Below are 22,764 nucleotides of genomic sequence, written 5' to 3'. Positions count from 1 at the left end.
CTTGATTTAAATTGTAACCTCCCAGTATATCGTTACAAAACTGTCTTTTCTATGATCTTTTAGGCACTAATGTTTAGTTTTAGTTGACTTTATTTATTTTTAATACCTTCTAAACAAATGAAAAACACTGAATTTATATATTTTATTTTACAAACTACGATACCTATCTAATTTATTTATTACACTAAATCTAATATTTACCTACATAATTACAAATTCAAAAGTAGACCGCGCCCGATACATATCAAAGTACACCGACATATTCAAATTCACAACTGACCTACTAATTCCAAAAACCCCTATTTATACATTATTACAATGTTCCAGAATAAAAAAGATTATTACGGAAGAATTCATCTTTTTCTAGAATAACAATCGAAGGGTTATTTACATAAATATCAAATACGCATTTTATAGAATGAAATAGAAATATCGAGGTGTGTACTTGTTAAAAAGGTCCCCCTTTGAAATGCATTCACAAACACATAAATCAAATTCGGTAAACAAAAAGGGGTCTGTTAAATTATAATAAATAGGCAAGCAGCTGAAAACAGTCGGGTGACAAAATTATATCACAATATCATGTAGCCTAGTTGTATTGTTTCAAAATTTGACATTGAAGTTATCTGCCAAGACAATATGTAGGTCTCTCCATGTTAAAGATGTTAAAAAGGTGACAGAAATGAGAGTTGGGAAAAATAAAAAAATCAGTAGCAAAAGAAACTCTTGAAGAACAAAAGAATAAAGATGCAAACGATAAAATGTCCACACCATAGTGTTGTGACGAAATAAGACTAAAATGAATAGATTATATGTATTCCTGTCTTCTACGAGTGATGTTTAATGTATTTTGTGTTTTCAGCAGACCGGATCTCCTCAACACAGGCAAACTAACTACTCCACAACGCTCTCCCCAGAATCAACCTCGCCCTGTAGACCCACACGTTACCTCTCACCATCCACACCAACATTCAAAGGAGAAACGGCATAGTTTTACCGGCCTCGGCACTACACACCACCCGAATCCTCTAACACCCAATCAAAATCGACTTTCGGCTGAGATTGTACAAGGCAGCGACAGCCAAATGGCTATTTCAAATGATAGAAGGGGGCGTGCCGGGCATCTTTCGGAAATGCAACTACCTGCTACCTACGTGGCTTTGTATCCTTATAAGCCGCAGAAAGCTGATGAATTGGAATTGAAAAAAGGTGGAATTTATATGGTGACTGAAATGTAAGTAATAATTTAAAAAATACAGTGCGTCCATAAAGTAACGCATAAATTCATTATTTCATAAACCGGCGACTTTCGCGAAAAATCCCGAAACAGGTCGATTTTTATTTTTAATTTCCGATTTTTTGGCATATATATCATACTAGTGACGTCATCCATCTGGGCGTGATGACGTAATCGATGATTTTTTTAAATAAGAATATGGGTCATGTGATAGCTCATTTGAAAGGGTATTCAATTCTCTATTCACTAATGTAAACATTAACATAATTATTTATACAGGGTGTGCAAAAAAACATTTTTTTAATTAAAATAATTGAGACAGAAAGAAGAATGTATGTAATTTATTTAATTCAAAATGCGTTTTACTACTGTCAGAAAACAGAAAAAAAATTTATTTGACGAATAAACATTGATTTTCGCTTAAACGTAATGTTCAAACTAGCAAGAGGCAGGTGGGTGGCAGCTTTAACATTGAATTTAAGCGAAAAACAATATTTATTTGTCAAAAAACATTTTTTCCTGTTTTCTGAAAACATTAAAACTTATTTTGAATTACATAAATTACATACATTCTTCTTTTTGTCTCAATTATTTTAATTTAAAAAATGTTTTTTTTGAACACCTTGTATAAATAATTATGTTAATGTTTACATTAGTGAATAGAGAATTGAATACCCTTTCAAATGAGCTATCACATGACTCATATTCTCATTTAAAAAAATCATCGATTACGCCATCACGCCCAGATGGATGACATCACTAGTATGATATATATTCCAAAAAATCGGAAATTAAAAATAAAAATCGACCTGTTTCGGGATTTTTCTTTAAAGTCGCCGGTTTACGAAATAATGAATTTATGCGTTACTTTATGGACGCATTGTATATAGATCCTAATATGTATCAAAAATGAATAACCATTTTCAATTTGGTTGCAACACGAAACTACAGCCGCATTATATTCTAGTTTAATCAGAGAGTGCAGCAAGCAACTTTACCGGTTTCGAAACTTATTAGTCTCTCATCAGGAGGCACACATGTTGCTCTCTCTGACCCAACCAGGACAACCGCGGTCTGCAGTTACGCATTGCAACGAACGAAATGGCAGGGATGCCCTAGCGGCAACTGCTAGCAAAAGACTAAGTTTTCAATCTAATAGCACATAAAATAATACCAAAAATATTACTCTACATCCCACCAGATTAAAAACAATGGGAACCTTCTCTGGTTACACCTCCGAGGCTTCTAAATTTTGCAAGCCATAACGGATGCGGAGACTAAAGAAGATGAGGGAATTTTACAATTTATTGTTTTATTTACTTGCTTTTAGTGTAAATGTGACGTTTTATTAGTATTGATAGTATTCTTTATGTCTCATGTATACATTTTTTTGTTTTTAGCTGTCACGATGGTTGGTATAAAGGAACATCTAACCGTACTCAGAAATGCGGCGTCTTCCCAGGTAACTACGTAACCCCAGCACGAGGAGTACCCAACCCTCAAGGTGCCAAGGATTCCGCGGAATCTAAACTACCCGTAAGTTTTACTCGGAGCGGAAAAAACTCATCCGCTTCAGCACAGCATGCCGCTTCCACTAATCCACCCGAATTGCCGGCAAGGGCGACGAGCCCCTCGTCGAACGCTTTTTCCAGCAGTTGGCATGGGGGGCAACAGGACGCGCAGGCCGTGCCTTTGGGCAGAAGCAGCAGTGCCATTATGACAGGAGGAAATAATGCTGTCAATAAAACTGATAAGGTGGGTTAGTCTTTCATTGTTGTCATGGTGAACGGTTTATTAATATATCGCTATCTTAGAAAAAGACCGCCATATTTCAAATTGTGGCCATTCTCAGAAATAGTCACTTAAATCGATGGATTTTAATATGATCATAAAATAATTGATGGATTCGACCGTTACTTGGTGGAAGTTCATTTTATCTAATAATAAAACACTGAAAACGTTTGTTTTCTATACTTCCACAGAATTTATTATAACTAAGTGACTACAGCTGTTTCGGCAGAGTGCCTTTCTCAAGTGATATAGTTTACAATGTGTTTGCCTTTTTAAGTCTTCAACTGAAGAGGTTGAGGAGTGGGGAGCTGTTTGTCTCGAGTTGGTCATTCAGAATTATATCTGTATTTTTCAGTTTATTAATTTCCATAGACTCTAAAAAAGATAGCTTAAGGCCTTATTTTGAATATGCAGAATTTGAAACTCTTCATTGAAAGAATGATTATGATCTAGAAGGTGAAGTGCGTATGTAGAAGTGTCTGTTTTTCTGTTGTTGAATGCCCTTTTGTGTTCTGCTATCCGTTTGTCAAAAGTTCTGCCAGTTTGACCGATGTACGTTTTCGGACAGTCACCACACGTTAGTTTGTACACACCACTCTGTAGTTGCTTTCTCTTTCGGCTTTTATTGTTCTTAATATATTTGCTTAAGTTGTTGTTAGTTCTGAAAGCTGGTGTTATTCCTTTCTTTTTTATGTATCTGGCTATTTTTGTGTGAGAGAGCAGAAGGTACTGGGTTCTTTCTGTGGTGGTGGATACACTAATTTCAGGGCTTTCTTATGGAGTTTTTGGTTTAAAATTTTGTTAACTGTTTGTTCGTTATAGCCGTTGTTTACTGCTATTTGTTTAATGATGTTTAGTTCTATCTCGAAGTTATTTTTTGTCATGGGAATTTCTGTCAGTCTATGTATCATGCTATGGTAGGCTGCTAATTTGTGTTGTGTAGGATGGGATGATGAATTGTGTATAGTTGTGTCAGTATGGGTAGGTTTATAATATACGGAGAACTCATGTTTGTTGTGTAGTCTGGAAATCGTTACATCTAGAAAGTTTATGGAGTTATTCTGTTCTGTTTCTATTGTAAACTCAATATTATTATGAAGTGAATTAATATATGATAGAAATTGGTCAAGTTGTCTGTTAGTTCCTGTAAAGCATACTAGTATATCATCCACGTATCTCCACCAATATAAGAACTGTTTAAATACGGGATGTTTAGAAATTGTTGTTTCAAGTTGGTTCATAAATATATCTGATAGCAATGGGCTTAGAGGATTACCCATAATAAGTCCTGCACTGTTGTTTGTGTATATTTGATTATTGAATTCAAAATAGTCTTGATTTATGCAAATTTCAAGAAGGTGTAAAATTTCAGATGCGATTATCGGATTTGTACTATTATGGTCTAAAAGATTCTTAACTAAAACAAAAGTTTCTGTAGGAGGAACACTAGGAAAAAGATTTTTACGTCAAATGAAATTAGTCTGGAGTTGTTGGGCAATTGAAAATGTTGTATTTTATTAACTAGTTCTAGTGTATTTTTTACGGTGAATTTAGGTGAAAATTTAGTATATTCTGTAATAATATCTGACAGTTTTTTTGAAAATTTATATGACGGAGCTGTATAAAAAGAAACTACAGGTCTTATTGGGTGGTCAGGTTTGTGTAGTTTAATAAAAGAGTATAATTTAAGAGGTTGTGGGTTCATAATGTTGAGGTATTTCTGTTCTGTTGGATTTAGTATTGATTTTGAATTTTCAATGGCTAGTTTAATTTGTTTTCGGTATTTTTCTGTGGGGTCTTTGTTTAGTTTTGTACTGTTTTGGTTAGTTAAAAATTCTATTGTTTTGTTATTATAGTCTCGTTTGTCGATAGCAATAGTGGTGTTACCTTTGTCTGCTTTTGTAAATATTATGTCATGTTTTATTGATTTATTTTTAATTGAAACGGCTATTTGGTTTTCTTTGAAACAGCAATTATTAGCTTCACTACATACATCGGTAATAGATTTTGCAATGATGCTTTTTTCTATGTTTTGGCAGTTTTGTTTAACGCTACTTCACATTCTACACCTAAATATTCTAAATTTTTTTGATTATTATGTTGAGGCAAGTTGTGTTTGAATCCTTTCTCTAAAAGTTCTATTTCACTATTATTGAATTTAGTATCTGTTAGGTTTATAAATCTATTGAAAAAACTATGCTTTGAAAAATTTTTTGTATGAGTATTGAGTTTTTTACTATTGCAAATTAGATTATTTAGTTTTTTACATTGTGTATTAAATTTTATGTCTATTATATTATCTACTTCAGTTCTTACTTTAGAATCTAGGACGTCAAATTCTATAATATCTAATCTATAATGTAATTCTGAATGACATACCTTAAGATACACAGCTGTAATATCTCGTTTTCTGTATTGGGTGCTCCTATCCCGTTTCAGCCATCTGGTTTGACCCTGGGCAAACACATTGTAAACTATATCACTTGAGAAAGGCACTCTGCCGAAACAGCTGTAGTCACTTAGTTATAATAAATTCTGTGGAAGTATAGAAAACAAACGTTTTCAGTGTTTTATTATTAGATGATCATAAAACTTTGCTGGTAACTGAAATACACTCAGGTGCAAAAAAATCGATCCACTGAAAATTTGGTCACTTTTGATGTCTCGAATTTCCTAAACCTGTTGTCCGATTTAAGTGATTTTTTTACCATGTTATAGCCTTATTCATTAACAATATCGCTGTAATAATATTGTTGCTAGACAGGTGAGCTGTCATTGTATACCGGGTGTACGAATCAAACTGTGTTTTTTTCTCAAAGTTCGCACCACCCTGTGGACTATTTTAGCATTTATAAAATACTCAAATTAAAACCCAACTATAACCTCAGGTTTTCTTATGTTTTTAGATTCATTCGCTTATGTTGGATAATACAAAATTTAGGTACTTTAACAACTGGCCATGTTCGTCATCAGTGCAGGGTGTTTGTTTCTAAATAAGTGCGGCAAACTTTAAGGGGTAATTTTACATGAGAAAATAATGACAGTTTGTTTTATAATCATATGTCCGCAAACGCTTTGTTTCCGAGATACGGGATGTTCAATTTTTTTTACAAACTGATGATTTATTTATTGCTTTAAAATCAGTTAAGATATGCAAATCAAATTTGGTGGATTTTAAGACGTAGTTATTGCACATTTTTTGACATACTATTAAGAATTTTATATTCACCATTGGCGTGCATACGGGTAATATGATCGGTCATAATCATAATATCCGTTTGCGCGCTAATAGTGAGTATTAAATTCTTAATTGTATGTCAAAAATTGTGCAATAGCTACGTTTTAAAACCCCAAAAATTTGATTTGCGTATCTCAACTGGTTTTAAAGCAATAAATAAATCGCCAGTTTGTAAAAAAAAATGAATATCCCGTATCTCGGAAACGAAGCGTTTGCGGACATATGATTATAAAGCAAATTGTCATTATTTTCATGTGTAAAATTACCCCTTAAAGTTTGCCGCACTTATTTCGAAACACCCTGCACTGATGACGAACATGGCCAGTTGTTAAAGTACCTAAATTTTTTATTATCCAATTTAAGCGAATGAATCTAAAAACAAGATTGTTAAGAAAACCTGAGGCTATAGTTGGTTTTTAATTTCAGTATTTTATAAACGCTAGAATAGTCCACAGGGTGATGCGAACTTTGAGAAAAACACACAGTTTGATTCGTACACCCGGTATACAATGACTGTTTACCTGTCTAGCAACAATATTATTACGGCGATATTGTTAATGAATATGGCTATAACATGGTAAAAAAATCACTTAAATCGGGCAACAGGTTTAGGAAATTCGAGACATCAAAAATGACCAAATTTTCAGTGGATCGATTTTTTTGTACCCGAGTGTAGCCTAATATTTTGGCTTTGGTGTATACTAGCCTGTAAAAGCCGTAGTCAATCCCATACTTCATTAATCCTGTTTTAGGACATAACATTTTTGAGTTACGACATTCTTCTTCTTGGTGTTTTAGGATTAATAATTCCAACTGGATTTATTTTTTAAGAACGTCGTAAGTCGAAATAATTTGTAAATAATTTGGTTTTAAAATTTTAAAATCTCTTAATATTTTTTTAAAAGAATACTACAACTCATTTTAAACATAACCTTAACGTCTTTACAAGATTTACAACTCTAACACAACTCTAAAAAATATATTACTTTGACAGAAAATATTCTATTATGTTAGTGTGATTTTTGAGAAAAGATGGCATACCTATTTCAAAATAGTACATTGTGCTTTACATAAAATATGATAATACTTGTTTTTTAATACTGACATAACTCAAAAAGATGAAGTGTTCCACAAAAAAAAACTATGTTGACTTAGCATGATACCTGAGATGCAATTGAAATATGACAGTATTGTTGACAATATCGAAATAACTTTTCGAATAACAATGAGGCACTTCTGCCATCTAGCGTCATAGGCATATACTAACTTTATGAGGATATCACATAAAAAAATGTAGAATATTTGAAATCTGTTCTCTTGCATAGTCTATTTTTTACTTTTTTGAGATGTGACGGTCTTCTTTGAAGGTAACGATATGGACATAAAATATCGGGACAACATAATTAGAAATTAAATTAAAGGATTGCGAAACCAAAATCAGATTTAGTAAATGGTTTTCTAGGTGCGGAACATGTCATTTGTCAATTAGATTCTTAAAAGTACCATTATGTTTTCTTATGGGAAAGCAAACATTGTTTGGCAATTGTCTATTTGTGATAACTCAATTTTATCAATTCTTTAGGGAAGTAAATTTTTCTCGGAACCTTAGAATAATCCGTGTATCTAGTAATATTTTAGTTAATACAGTGTATCTAGTAGAAAGTTGGAGTCATATGGGATACCTTTTTATAATTTATTTTACAAAAAAAAAGTTGTTTGGAATTAAACATTGTACTTTAATATGCAATTTTATCCTTCTAATTGAAAAAAAAACATTACAAATTTTTCCCAAATTACCAATAATAACATAATTTTTATTGATGCTGCCGTCTAATGCTGCTAAGGTACGGATCTGAAGTCAGCAACACCTTTTATAATTATTACATTATAATAGTTTATACTTCATTATAATTACATTGAATTGTTTTATTGAAGATTGTACCGGGTGTCCCAATAAGAATGGCCCTCGGCCATATCTCAGGAACCCTTTATAGTATAGCTTTGAGAAAAAAATATTTATAACAAAAGTTGCCTCAGGAAAAGCCTGGAAATTATTTTCATAATTGTAGGTCCACCGCTAGAGGGCGTAATTGAATATCAAAAATTAAAAAATCAAAATTTTGCAAAATTTGCCTAATGAAAGGGTACAGGAAATCCTATCATCGTATTCTTCATAAAATTCTGCGCATATTTGATTTCACAAGTTTAAGTCTGCCTTTGCAAATAAGAGGTGGGGGTGAGTGGGAACCTTCTTATGAAAAAATGGCTGTAAGTCCGGTTCTGCTAAATCGAATTTTGCATACTTGGTCTTGTTGAAAACAGCTCTTTTTCGTCAATGTAAATGTCTTATTTTCGAAATAGATTAATAAGTAATACGCAAGCTAAAGGTGTTATTTAATTATTGTCAGAAATCTAGTTTTCTTTGGAAAATATTAAATACAAGTTTGCATTTTTAATCCTGTATTACAAAATTAGACCAAATTTGCAACAGAATACCGAAAACCGCATGTCAATACTTTTTTTCTATCTCGAGATATCTTAAGGAATGTGTAAATATTAAACAACTGTTACTGTCACCGGTAATCGAGGTTAAGGAAAAGTAGTGTGCTATGGAAAAAACAAATAAACATTTTCCAGATGTAAACGTATATAATTAATTAAAACAACAATAAAACAAACAACACTACAAAATATAACAAAAAAATAAAAGCAACTACATACTTATTTAGTACTTAGTGACTGCCTAAATGTTCAAGTTGTTGCCCATCAATTTCGATGCAAGCATTTACTCTTTCAAGAGTAGATTGAATAGCAACAGATTTAACTGTTTTAGACTTTTATTTATGGGGACAGATTAAAGAGCTTGTTTTTGCCGCTAGGCCCACTACTCGAGAAAACATGATCTAGAAAATACGAAACGCCATTCAAACAGCATTGCGAAAGCAGAAATTGAGACTGCTGTTCAATCTACTCTTGAAAGAGTAAATGCTTGCATTTAAAATGATGGTTTGACAATTTGAACATTTAGGTCGTCACTAAGTAAGTAGTTGCTTTTATTTCTTTGTTATATTTTATAGTGTTGTTTGTCTTATCGTTGTTTTAATTAATTATATACGTTTACATCTGGAAAATGTTTCTTTGTTTTTTCCGTAGCACACTACTTTTCCTTACCTTCGTTTACCGGTGACATTAACAGTTTTTTTTTTAAATTTACACGTTTCTTAAGATATCTCGAGATAGAAAAAAGATATCGACATGCGGTTTTCGGTATTCTGTTGCTAATTTGGTCGAATTTTGTAATACAGGATTAAAAATGCATACTTGTATTTAATATTCTCCAAAGAAAACTTGATTTCCGAAAATAATTAAATAACGCCTACTAGCTGACATATTACTTATTAGGCTATTTCGAAAATAAGACTCTTACATTGACGAAGAAGAGCTGTTTTCAACAAGACCAAGTATGCAAAATTCGATTTAGCAGAACTGGACTTACAGCCATTTTTTCATAGGAAGGTTCCCACTCAGCCCTACCTCTTATTTGCAAAGGTAGACTAACTGCCGGTTTCACAAAGCAAAGAGATAACCAGAGGTTACCCCAATATATTATAATGGGGGAACCTCTGCTTGTCTCTTAACCACAAGTTAACTTTACTTTGTGAAACCGGTCGTTAAACTTGTGAAATAAAATATGCGCAAAATTTTATGAAGAATACGATGATTGGATTTCCAGTGCCTTTTCATTAGGTAAATTTTGTAAAATTTTGATTTTTTAATTTTTGATATTCAATTACGCCCTCTAGCGGTGGACCTACAATTATGAAAATAATTTCCAGGCTTTTCCCGAGGCAACTTTTGTTATAAATATTTTTTCTCAAAGCTGCACTATAAACGGTTCCTGTATTAATTGACATATTTCTTAAATATCAGAATCATTGAGGTAAATATATGTTTGGCGTTTGTTAGCTTATTAACACTACATTTTACATTTGTGGTTTTTCAAACACTGTTACAATTTTTCTCATTTAACGGTTTGATACAATTTTTTTGTAGACACTAACTAGTTTATATTAACTTTAATCATCATCGTTACAATGTATTCCAGAAATTACTACAAACACTTGTCGTTTATTAATAATACTAGCTGAGCCGACAAACTTCGTACCACCTTAGAATTAAATAATGTGCCGAAGTTCAATCACTAAAAATTAACAGACAACTAAAAAAAATACTCAAAAACATTATGTACGAAAAAAGTTAACTAAATTTATTTAATGCTTTTTATTTTCGGTATTTTTTTATGTGCGTAGGTATATGTACAACGATGATGGTTTTCCGACGCAAGAAAGCGCGATATATAAATTGTCCAACAAAACATGAAAACTCCAAGTTGATTTCGCAAACTTCCAACAATTGACCTTGAGATTTATTTATCGTCATTGCAAATGCCAGACGCATCGAAAATTATAGATGCTTAAAATCAAATGGTTAAATACATTGGAATCATTGGTATACGCGGGATCAAGACATCCTCTCCTTTGTATTCTTCATGATCGTTGCCTCAATGGCATGATTCATTAGCGTTTTCACAGTCAATATCGTTCCATTGCAGACATAAATATGGCAGAAACGGTTGCAGCTATAAGTTATTTCTTGGTATAAAACTTTAGCAATTAATCCTCAATATTCTACGGTAAGCCCACATTTCAAAAGCCTCGATCCTTTTGCACATTGTTTCCGTGAGGGTCCATGCTTCCAGTCCGTAGAACAAAATGTTGAACGCATAACAGCTTAATAAGCGTATTCTTAACGTAATTTTTAGCTCTCTGTTTGTCATAGTTCAAGAGGCAGCGCTGAAAAATCTCTTTAAATTTACTTAAGCTAGATTTTTCACAGTTGATTACTGTGATTGTGTAGAGAAACATACTGCGGTCGGTCAAGCGAAACGTAGAACAGGGGTTACTGAGAGGGTATCAAAGTTGCTTTCCTACGAAGGTAATTAAATCCATTTACTAAGGCTGAAAATCAGTACACACATCCTAAATTAAACTACTACTACATTGTTTGATTTGCTTGTCTTGATAATGTTAAGAAGAAATGCGTACAATGTGCTTCCCCGTTTAGGATTTTGTCCTCTTCAGGGTTTGTGGTGAATGTTTAGTGTTGGCAGCAAAAGCAAACAGTCCGAAAAACACACTGGGGCAAGCGCCGTGTCCTGGTGTTCTTGGATCCTTGGTTATGCCGGACGGTGGTGTCCAGAAGGCTAAGAAGTCAACAGAGAAGAAAGTTTGATGGATTGTTGTTGGTTCCATAGACATTTACGTGTACTGTCCGTGCTTTGCTCTCGACCAAACTCCCTAGAAACCATTGTACAACGACAGGCGAACCTGCGTCCCTCGTCGGCGGTCAGGAGGTGGCTTTGAGCGCAGCGTGGACAGTGAGCGTTCGAGTGGAGAAAATAGTTGCGGCTATTTTCTTGGGACGAACAGGTATAATTGTGCAATGAAGTTGGGAAACCGCAAAAAACCAACTTCTCCCTGTTCGGGGTAGGGAAGAGGAGATGTTAGAGGTGGGTACGGAAGGCTAACGGGGTAGCCTCAAGGATGTTTTCGTAGTCCACCGGGAGTTCGTCAATGCATGTTTGCATTAGAGCGGACGGTACATGAATCTTTTTGCGTTTGGGCTTTCGGTGGAGTACGTGGCCGGAAGATGAACAGGAACATTTGAGAGATTCTTGGGTGTCGGAAGGGGGGCCGTTGATTACTTTGATTGTGAAGTTCCTGTTCAGAGAGTTTATTCTCTCGGTGATTTTGGGGGTGTTCGAGATGTTATGGATTTCGTTTGAGGGATATCGCCAGTGCTCATAGTTACATCTACGCAAGACTCTGCGCTCTGTCCTCAACAACCTCTCTTGTTTTTGTCTAGAGCAAAGAGAGTAGATACATGACTTGTACTCCATGACGGGTCGAATAAAGGTCTTGTAAGTGTGAATGAGAGTGTTCTTGTGTGTCTTGCCAATTTTTCCAGAGAGAGCGTTGAGAAGTCTGGCCCTGTTCCTTACCCTATCTAAAGTTGCCTTTAGATCTGCGTCCCAGTTGAGAGTCCTGGTAAACAGAACTCCCAAATAGTTCACAGTCGGGCTAACAACAAGCCTTTCTCCCAACAAACTCAGAGGATATTGGTCGTCTTCATTGCGAATGATTCTATTTGACACAGAAGGGGCGCGAAACACAATTGTTGTTGTTTTGTTCGCGTTGAGCGTGACTCTCCACTTACAACACCATTCGCCGACGCCGTCCAACAGAGCCTGGGCTCTTCTGAAGAGGAGTCTTGGGTTGTATCGAGAGGTAGTTGAGAGCAGAGTCGTGTCATCTGCATAGAGAAACAGCCGAGTACCTGGGATATTTTGGTTAGTGATGTCGCTGTTGTAGATAATGTACAACAGCGGCGCTAGGACTGAACCCTGGGGAACTCCAGCTTGTGGAGTGAAGGGGGTGGACTTTTGATCGCATATTTTCACTCTGACAGTACGATTGTGGAGGTAGGAGTGTACAATTTTGGTAAATTGCAATGGAAGCCCGATGTCCAGAAGCTTCCGAACAAGCCCGTCGTGCCAGACCTGGTCGAAAGCCTTCTGCACATCCAGAAATGTGGCTATGGCGAATGAACCATCGTTGATGGTTTGAGTAACTTTGGTAGTGAAGTCTATTAATGCATGTTTAGTAGATTTACCTGACTGGAATCCATATTGGAATTTTGGTATGATATTGTGGTTTTCGAGAAAGTTATTGAGCCTCTCTTTTAGGATTAGCTCAAGAACTTTACCCAGAGTATTGATTAATGAAATTGGTCTATAGGATTCCACGTCGGTTGGGGGTTTGCCTTTTTTCAAAAGCATGATGGTGTTGGCCACTTTCCAAGGAGTAGGAAAGTGGCTGTTTTTGAGACATGCATTGAATATTTTAGTTAGAAGAGGGATGATACTCTCTGGAAGTTTTTTGAGGCACCTTCGGTTGATGCCATCAGGTCCGGGAGCGCTGTTTTTGCCGATTTGGCAAAAGCTCTCCGTTTCCCTGTCTGTGAGGGGGTCCATGATAGGATCATAGACTGGAATGTAGTGGTTGAGAGTAACATTTACAATGTATTCTGTGTTGAATTTAAATATGCGATCAAAGTTCGGGTTATCTGGCGTTTGAAAATTGTTTTGAAGCGAATTTCTGAATGCTTCGGCTTTCCCTTCTGGGGAATTGACTATGTGATTGTTGACCAACAGATGAGATGGTTGAGATAATTTTTGTTTTGTTAGGACTTTAAATTTTTGCCAGAATTTACCTCCGTCTCTGTAGTCCAGTTTTGAGGTAGCATCTTCCCACCGGCGAGCCGTTAGGACAGATATCTCCCTCTTTATCCTGGCACAGATCCGGTTGTACTCTGTTTTGATAAGTGGGTTTCTGTTGGCCTTGTATTGACGTAGAAGACGTCGTTTTTGTTGAATTTTGGCAATGATGTATTGTGGAAGTGCCGGTGATGTATAAGTTATTTGTTTGAGTGGAATTGCGTGCGTGATCGCCTCAGTGATGAGGTTCTCGATATTGGTTGCACTGGTGTCGATACTATCGTTAGTATCGAGTTCGCCTAACATAGGGAGATTTTGTGTGATGAAGTTTTGGAATTCAGTCCAGTTAGCGTGACGATAGTCTCTTATAGATCTTGGAGGGTTTGGTTGTTTTGGAATGAGTATGTCGGTGTCGACAAGAAGAGGTACGTGGTCTGACGTTATCGAATCACCTATGTGGCATCTATCCCCGAACCGATCCAGAATGTTACTAGTAACTAGGATGTGGTCGACAATAGAAGCCCCATTGGCGTTCAAAAACGTGAATTCAGTGTTGGTGATTCTTGAAATAGGAAGGTCTAGTAGATAATCCGTGAGGCGGATGCCTTCTGGGTTTTGACGATGATCACCAAACTGTGTGTGTCTACAATTTAGATCGCCCATCAACACAGCCTTGCCGAGCCTCGAAAAGTACTCTAGCAAATGCCTGTTGAGTGGTTGATCCGGGTGTTTGTAGTAAGAGACTATCGTGAGGGTTTCGTTGTTGGGGATGTGCACGTCAATTGCCAGGAAGTCCACATCAGGTGGACGAAAATTTTGTGGGAATGTGTGTATGTTGTGCGGTATTCCGTGTTTCACGAGAATACCATTCCCACGTGAAACCTGACAGCGGCTTCGATGGATGATCGAATATCCTGCGAAGTGTGGATCGTTTTTCGACAGAGTATCTGTGAGTGCGAGGATCTGGATGTTATGCTTCGACAGGATATTCTTGATGAGGGGTCTCTTTTTGGAGAGACCCTGACAGTTGACTGTGCCTAGGGTGAAATCCATAAAAGGGGGGTGTTTAGTGGTTGGGGCGGAATGTCACCGTGACATTGCTCCCGTACCCGTGGACCACTGTGGAGTGGTCGTAGACTTGGCTAATCAGATTAGCCGTGATTGCAGCGATATGCTCGCGAAGTTCAGGCAACAAGTTAAGCAACAGAGCAGTCTGAATAGACAAGATGTTCTTTGTTTCAGTAGGGAGTTCGAAAGGGGGGAATGATCTTTCGATCGTGAGTGGCTGTATTTCGTGTTGGGCGGAGGGGATGGTGTGTCTTTTTGGACACTTGTTTGAGTATGCGGGGTGGTCACCGCCGCAATTCGGGCATTTGGGTTCCTGCTGTTTGGTGCAGGCGCTGGACTTGTGGTTACCGCCGCAGTGGGGGCAGACGAATGCTTTTTGAGGGCATTCGTCGATGGAATGTCCGTTGATGCAACATTTGCTGCAATATTTTGGGGTAGGGATTGTAGGGTCGGAGCCATGAGGGAGTTCGGCATTATAGATTTCGCCATCTAGAGTTATGCCTCGGCTCAGTGCTGACGTAAATCTCTCCAAGGATTTGGTCACCACCTTGATCACTTTAGAGTCTTTGCCTGTTTTATAGGCTTTGACTCTCCACAGTCTTTCGACCGGGAATTGCTGTTCTGTGAGCAAGTCGGTGACCTCCTGCTCGGAGTAATCTACGTCGATTCCGGTAATGCAGAGGAGATAGGTAGGCTCTTTAGCGGAAGTGTTTGCATTTCTGCTACGGCTATGGACCGTAACCATGGTTTGGCCAGTTGCTGTGTGGATAGCTTTCTCGATATCCCCTGCATTTATAGGATTAAAAAGTCGAAGATGTGCGATTCCATGTGAGAGAACTTTACAAGAGTGAATTTTGTTGGACAAAAGAGTGGTGGCATTTATTTGCCGAAAGAAGGTACGTTTGTTACAAAGATCTTTTGGGAGATCTTTGATTAGATATTCGGACAGTGTGGGATCGTTTATGGCGTTGATGACGTTTTGATTTCTGGCTTGGGTTTTGGGACGTGGATTGGCTGCGGCATTGGCGTAAGACATTTGTCTTATTTGTCTTCTTTGGAAGACGAAATCGTTCGGTTCAGGATTGTTTTCAGTGCTGATGGTTGCTTGTGGTTGAGAAGAGGGTTGCTGTTGAGAAGATTGTTGTTTCGGTTGTTTGGGTGCTTGCTTTGACGGTTGAGTTGGGACTTTGGGTATGGCACCGTGAATATTCCGAGCGCTCTGTCGCTGAGGACCAGCCTGTGCTGGTGTTCTTAGAGGCGGAAAATCATTAGCATATCGCTGCAGAAGGGGGTTGGAGGCGTCGTCCTGCTCGATGCGAAGGTAGGCCTCGCGATACTTGTTGCGGACGATTTCCATCTCCGCGCTAAGCGTCTCGAGGTCCAGCTCCGCCGTGAGCCGGTTGTAACCTCTGGCTGGGGGAACAGTGCCTTCCTGATGTAAGGAAGAGAACTGGTTGGCAGTAGTGGTGGCTGTAGTGGTGGTGGTGGTGGTGGCAACGCTTGTCGAGGTCGTCGTCCGAGGACGAAGCGACCGGGTGGAGCTGACTGACCTTACAGAAGAAGGCATTACAAATGGGTGAGGATGCAAGTCGAGCGATCGGAGGGCACCTCAGCCTCAAGGTGTTCTGGGGGGTAAACCCCAGGGATAAAGGTGGCTTGTCCACCCCTCCGTGCTTTTCCGGCGTAAGACAGTGACTATAATTACCTGATGGGTGCAGTTTACCCTGCTGCTAGTGGGTCCCTCGTTGAAAGCCTTTTTCGCAGTTAGTTTGGCCCCCTTACTCGCACTTGTTCTTGTAACCGTATGTGAACACTAGGTAGAGTTCGGGGCGAGCGAACTCGCTCGAGCCCAGGGCCAGAGTATTCCTCTGAAACCCAGTAATCCGTCTACCTTTTTGGTTTACACGGCCAAGCGTCGTTGGTTTTTCACGCTGGTTCCAAACTAATAGCTTAGGGCTAACCGTGCGCCGCTTCTTCAGCACTTGGTGCTCTCAGGCTTCTCGCTGTTCGTCGGTAAGAGTGGGGTGTGCTAGCAGTGACCTTACTCTTCGACGTCCGGGACGAGAATGACTGTCCCTAAATTAAATATAAATAAAAGTTATTATAGTCGGTCAGCTGTATGACGTGACAGAGCCGTTCGGTCGGCCCCAGTGAATGTACAGGGTTATTCAATATATTTTGACCCCCTTGTAAACTGCTTTATTTACAGAATTAGAAAAAAATGTAAAATACAAAAGTTATTCTATTTTTAAATTATGATTTTTTGACATATATATCGTACTAGTGACGTCATCCATTTGGGCGTGATGACGTAATCGCCTATTTTTTTAAATGGGAATAGGGGTCGAGAAAAAATAAGAAAGTTACAATATCTGGGACACGTAATGAGGGGACCGCGATATGAAATGCTAAGACTGATAATACCGGGAAAGATAAGAGGCGGAAGGAGTATAGGAAGAAGGAGAGTGTCATGGTTAAAGAATTTAGGGGACTGGTTTAGATGCAGTTCTATAGAACTCTTTAGAGCAGCGGTGGATAGAGTAAAGATAATGATGATGATATCCAACCTTCGATTAGCAGGTGGCAGTTGAAGAAGAAGAAGGGGTCGAGTGCTAGCTCATTTGAAAGGTTTTTCAATTTCCTATTCAGCAATATAAACATTAACATGATTAATTATACAGGGTGTCAAAAAAATTTTAATCAAATTAATTGTTTAATTAATAATTCAAAAAAAATTTGGTATAAATAATGATATTAATGTTTATAAACAGTATAGAGAATTGAATAATCTTTCAAATGAGCTAGCACACGACCCCTATTCTCATTTAAAAAAATAGTCGATTACGCCATCACGCCCAGATGGATGACGTTACTAGTACGATATATATGTCAAAAAATCATAACTAAAAAATCGAATAACTTTTGTATTTTACATTTTTTTCTAATTCTGTAAATAAAGCAGTTTACAAGGGGGTCAAATATAGTGAATAACCCTGTACATTCACTGGGGCCGGCCCGGCTCTGTCCCGTCATACAGCTGACCGACTATAATGACTTTTATTTATATTCAATTTAGAATGTATGTACTGATTTTCAACCTTAGTAAAAGGATTTCATTACCTTCGTAGGAAAGCAACTTTGATACCCTCTCAGTAACCCCTGTTCTACGTTTAGCTTGACCGACCGCAGTATGTTTCTCTACACAATCACAGTAATCAACTGTGAAAAATTTAGCTTTAGTAAATTCAAAGAGATTTTCAGCGCTGCCTCTCCGTCTATTAGTACCTTTTGCATTTTCCTAAATGATGTTCTCGCTTGCTCTATTCTGCATTTGATTTCCTATCATAAGTCCCATTTTTCATTGACCCAGCAGCTTAAATACTTATATGTATGCTTGCACTCTCTGCACCATGTCTTCATTTATTCTTATATCTACCAAGTTATTAGCTATATTTTTGTTTTTGCTGATGACCATACCACAGCATAATAAACGAAACCAGCAAGGACACTCCCTGATGCCGCCTTTGAAGTTGAAAAGTACAGGGTCGCCATTTTTCGCGTAGTACATCCAGTGGTGATGTGATGTGTTGGTTCATCAGTGTTGCCGATGTCACCAACTTTATTACCCGTAAGAGATTATTTTTGAATAATTTCTGGAATTTATGCAAAAGATTAACAATACAATCGCCATTCATCGTCAATATTTTGTGTTATGTCCCAATTATTGACATAATTCCCACAGGCATACGTATAAAATTATGTTAAAAAATGTGAATGTCATAAAAGTTAAGTAAATCTGATAATTATGTACAAATCGGCAACACTGTCAATTTTCTACATTGTCTGGTACTACGCACAAAATGGCCGACGATCTGCGCAGTAATAGTGCGCGAACTTTTCCCGCCTACTAGTGTGTCACTGCTGTTGCGTTTTCTATGCTGTGACCATACATTGGGTTTTTTATGTCTATTTACAGACCCATTTGTTGGCTATGGTCCACCACTGAATGTAGGAGTGTGTATCAGCGTATGACACATTTTGGTACTAGTTGTTAAAAATATGACGAGCATTCAGTAAAAGTAAACACTGAAAACACTTCTCAATTATTATTTGGGAAAAATAAATGTTGTATTACGTGTAAAATTATTTTTGTCAAATAACGAAGTTACTATAAAGCTAATTCTCTTGTGAAAGCGACAAAATAAACAGACAAGTTTTGTGGTATCTGTGGAATATCCTGTATTATGAAATATATTTTTATAGAATTTTTTATTCATTAACAGTAACCGCTATAATACATCAACATAATTTGTTCCAGTACAAAAATGTAACCATTTTTTTTTATTGCACAAAATCCAATTTTCGTTTAATTTGTCTTCTATCTATCTGTGTCTAGTAATTTTTCGGGGGGTTTCACAATATATGTCCAATCAAGTCGTGCTTTATACACCATTTTATACGGCGATGAGTGCACTAAGAATCGGCAAAATAACGCAAAAGACGAAAACATAATACGTTGTGAAAAATAAAAAGAGATGAAACGAGTGGAGATGGGAAATTATCGATATAAATCTATAAATTTACATTATACTGATAGTTTCACATCTTTAGACGTATCGGAGGAGTTTGGCAACTGCCACTGTGACAGGAGAATTTTATAAAATTCTTTGTGACAGTTTGACTCCAATGCGTCTAAAGGTGAGAAACTATCAATATAATGTAAATTTTATAGGTTTCTATTGATAATTTCCCACATCTACTAGTTTCATTTCTTTTTATTTCACAACGTATTATGTTTTCCGTTATTTTGCGGCTTATTAGCGCACCCATCGCTGTGTAAAAATTGTACCATTAGTAACCGCTTGGTAACAGACAGTTTATATGGCATTATGCATTCATCCTAATCAGTTTATCTTCAAAAGTGTTGTGTCAATTTTACACCGCTAAAAATAATGGTTAAGATTATGAATACAACAAATTTGCACAATAAAGAAGCTGATCATGAATTGCAAGAAGTATTCTAATTAACTGAATAGTGAATCTTTTTTACTTTTTGATTTAAATAATTTGTTTTTTTATTATATTTTTTTATTTTCGTTTATTTTACAAAAAATTAAATATATTATTTTTTATTTTGTTAATTTTGATAACCTGGCAACGTTGCGATTACAGAAACATAGCTACGCAACAGTATTATCGCTATATCGTTTTCAATAAGTTTCTCTCACTTCCCACCGTTCAAACTGCATACCCACATTAAATTCTTTCTGATACTGTGTATATATATATACATAGATTTTGTGCAACAAAAAATATATTTTCAATTGTTCGAACAATTAATAAGTGAATATCTATTAGTCAAAGGAACGTAAAGAAAAGGGGACCGTAAGCTTAATGAAACGACTAACCAGTATGAAAAGATCGAAATCACCACCTCCATCATCGTATTCAATGGACAATCCCGTCTTTGAGGACACCAGTATGCAAGCCGCTAAACATTCTGCCACGCCTGTTCATGTCAGGTAGGGATTTGTAGCACGCATTTTTCTCTCTGAGCTTAGTTGCATGACATATTTTGGCTAATGGAACCTTTGGTTTGGGTATTTTTCTTAATTTGGCTTGCGAATTGGTTCTTATAATTTTGCTTTGTTATATAATTGCAAATAATTTTATTATTATTACAGAAGAGTTTGTAGAATTAAATGTATCAAAACATATTACAATGTATTAAAGGAAAAATAGATTTAGGTCGCTATAAACTCACACAAACACGATAGTACACTAACTATAAGTTTATAATCAATTAATACATCAATTAATACCGAAGAAACTAGAATACTTCAGTACGCAGACGACTTTTGCATTTATACGGAAAAGAAGTCGATCGAAGCTTCAATCAATGCATTAGAAAACGCCACACAAAGAATTGCCGAATGGTCACAAAGAAATGGATTCAGCATCTCTCAAGATAAATCAGTCATGTGTTCATTTACGAGAAGACTTTATCACCCACCAAACCAAATTAATATAGGACCTTTCATATTCCCATATAAAACATCTGTTAAATACCTTGGTATAATTTTAAATCAAAAGCTCTCTTGGAAGGACCATATTCATCATTTGTCAAAAAAAAATGTGAAAACTCAATAAATGTACTAAGGGCTTTTAGTCACACAAAGTGGGGAGCCGATCCAAATATATCACTAATCTTCTATAGAGCACTAATACGTTCAGTGATTGACTATGGTTGTATTTTATATGGAAATGCAAATTTAACTCAATTGGAGATATTGGAAAAAATAAAAAATAAGTGTTTACGACTCTGTCTTGGATGTATACAAAGCACACCAACACATATTTTAGAAATCGAAGCAGCAGAGCCTCCTTTGCATCTTAGACGGCAATTTTTGTGTGATGTTTTTATATCAAAACTCCTAGTACAGAAAAGATCTGAGAAAATACAAAACCTCAATTCAAAAATAGATAGTGCCTTCTGGCGACGTAAAATTCATCCCAAAGTAATAAGCAGTTATCAGCTACTAATCCAATTTAATAACGAGGTTTACAGAAATGACATCCTTCCCTTTTATAATTGTGATTATAACCTGTTAGAACTACAAATTCCTTATTATTATCTTAATATTGAACCACATGATAATCAATTTAACATAATTACATTTGTTGAGCAAACAATTCTGAAAAGATGGCCGGAGTTAGATTGCATTTATACAGATGGATCCAAATTCGCCGAGTCTACTGGATGCGCATTTTACCATTCAAATGAAAATCTATTCAAAATATTTAAACTTTCAAATAAAATGTCTAGTTATACTGCTGAGCTCATCGCAATTCTTCATGCTTTGATGTATAGGTCACAAGAATAAGTTTATTATATTAACAGATAGCAAAAGTTCGGTAGACTCAATAGTACAAACTAAATTATCAAGCACTTCATCAGTAGTAAAAATTTTAGAAACAATCCAGTTACTTACGAATACAGGTAAACAAATTTCTTTGGTTTGGATTAAGGCTCATTATGGAATTAACGGAAATGAAATAGTGGATAGACTTGCCAAGGATGCTACTACAACAGGGGAAACGATAGAGGAACCATTAATGTCAGTCACTGATCTACGACAATGGTTTAAGAAAAAACAAATGAAGCAATGGCAACAGGAGTATGATATCTCTCTTAAAGGTATAAGATTTCGTGATATCCAACCACTTCTTTAAAACCTTAAATAGAGCAAGGAACAAACATGGTTTATATCCAGTCCACAAAAATAAACTAGGGTTGGCCACTTCTCAAAACTGCACCGATTTAAAACGTAATTTGTGAATAAAACTTGTTAACTCCAAAATTCTTGTGGTGTATTTCAATCTGAAATCATTGCTCTACTTCTTTCTAAAATACTTCTGTTCATACCTTCAGCTTTCCAGTTTTACTCAGGAGTAACTCCTTTATCTTTACAAAATCCAACAAAATTATCCGAAGTTCTTCTTTTTGAACGAAACCATTGTATTCTATTCGCAATGTCACTCAAAGCCACCCAAAATTATACTGAATCCCTCCACATTATATTTAATAATCTCCTCTATTATTTCGCGTGCATTTATTTATATAGGATGTCCCAAAAGTAGGGGAACGGCCGAATATTTCTCGAAATGAACGTCGTATCGAAAAACTGAAAAATACGTGTTCAATAATTTTTAAAAATCTATCGAATGACACCAAACACGACCCTCCCCACTCCACACCCTAGAGGTGGGGTGGGGGGTAACTTTGAAATCTTAAATAGAAACCCCCAGTTTTTATTTCAGATTTGGATTTCTTACATAAAAGTAAGTATGTAACTATTATTCGAAACATTTTTTGAACTGTACATAGATGATGCTATAATCGGAAAAAACCATTTATCCTGACACCATAGGTAAATTATAGGAACGGTAATATCTCGAGAAGTACACTTCCAAATGAAATACCAAAAAATACGTTTTTTATATTTTTCAAAAACCTATCGAGTTAAATCAAACACGACCCCTCACTCCACACCCTGGAGCTAACTCTAAAATCTTAAATAGCAACCCCCATTT

At 36.3% G+C, this 22,764-nt stretch overlaps 1 protein-coding gene across 5 annotated transcripts in view; it reads left to right on the top strand.

Annotated features, from left to right (window-relative positions):
* The window catches only part of LOC114331950 (E3 ubiquitin-protein ligase SH3RF1), an 81,957-nt gene that overhangs the window by 46,226 nt on the left and 12,967 nt on the right, over positions 1-22,764 (top strand). For 2 of the 5 annotated variants that reach the window (XM_050647830.1, XM_050647829.1), the window contains exons 5-7: positions 863-1,234; positions 2,638-2,773; positions 20,029-20,192. In XM_050647830.1, the coding sequence (XP_050503787.1) occupies positions 863-1,234; positions 2,638-2,773; positions 20,029-20,192 (672 nt within the window). Of the gene's footprint in view, positions 1-862; positions 1,235-2,637; positions 2,993-20,028; positions 20,193-22,764 lie in introns of all 5 variants that reach the window. The other 3 variants (XM_050647828.1, XM_050647826.1, XM_050647827.1) reach the window with 2 other exon arrangements.

The sequence above is a fragment of the Diabrotica virgifera genome, chromosome 3 (genome assembly GCF_917563875.1).
Source record: "Diabrotica virgifera virgifera chromosome 3, PGI_DIABVI_V3a".
NCBI classification, from domain to species: Eukaryota; Metazoa; Arthropoda; class Insecta; order Coleoptera; family Chrysomelidae; genus Diabrotica; species Diabrotica virgifera.
Note: the sequence above shows the minus strand (reverse complement) of the source record. Positions and strands in the feature narration are given on the sequence as shown.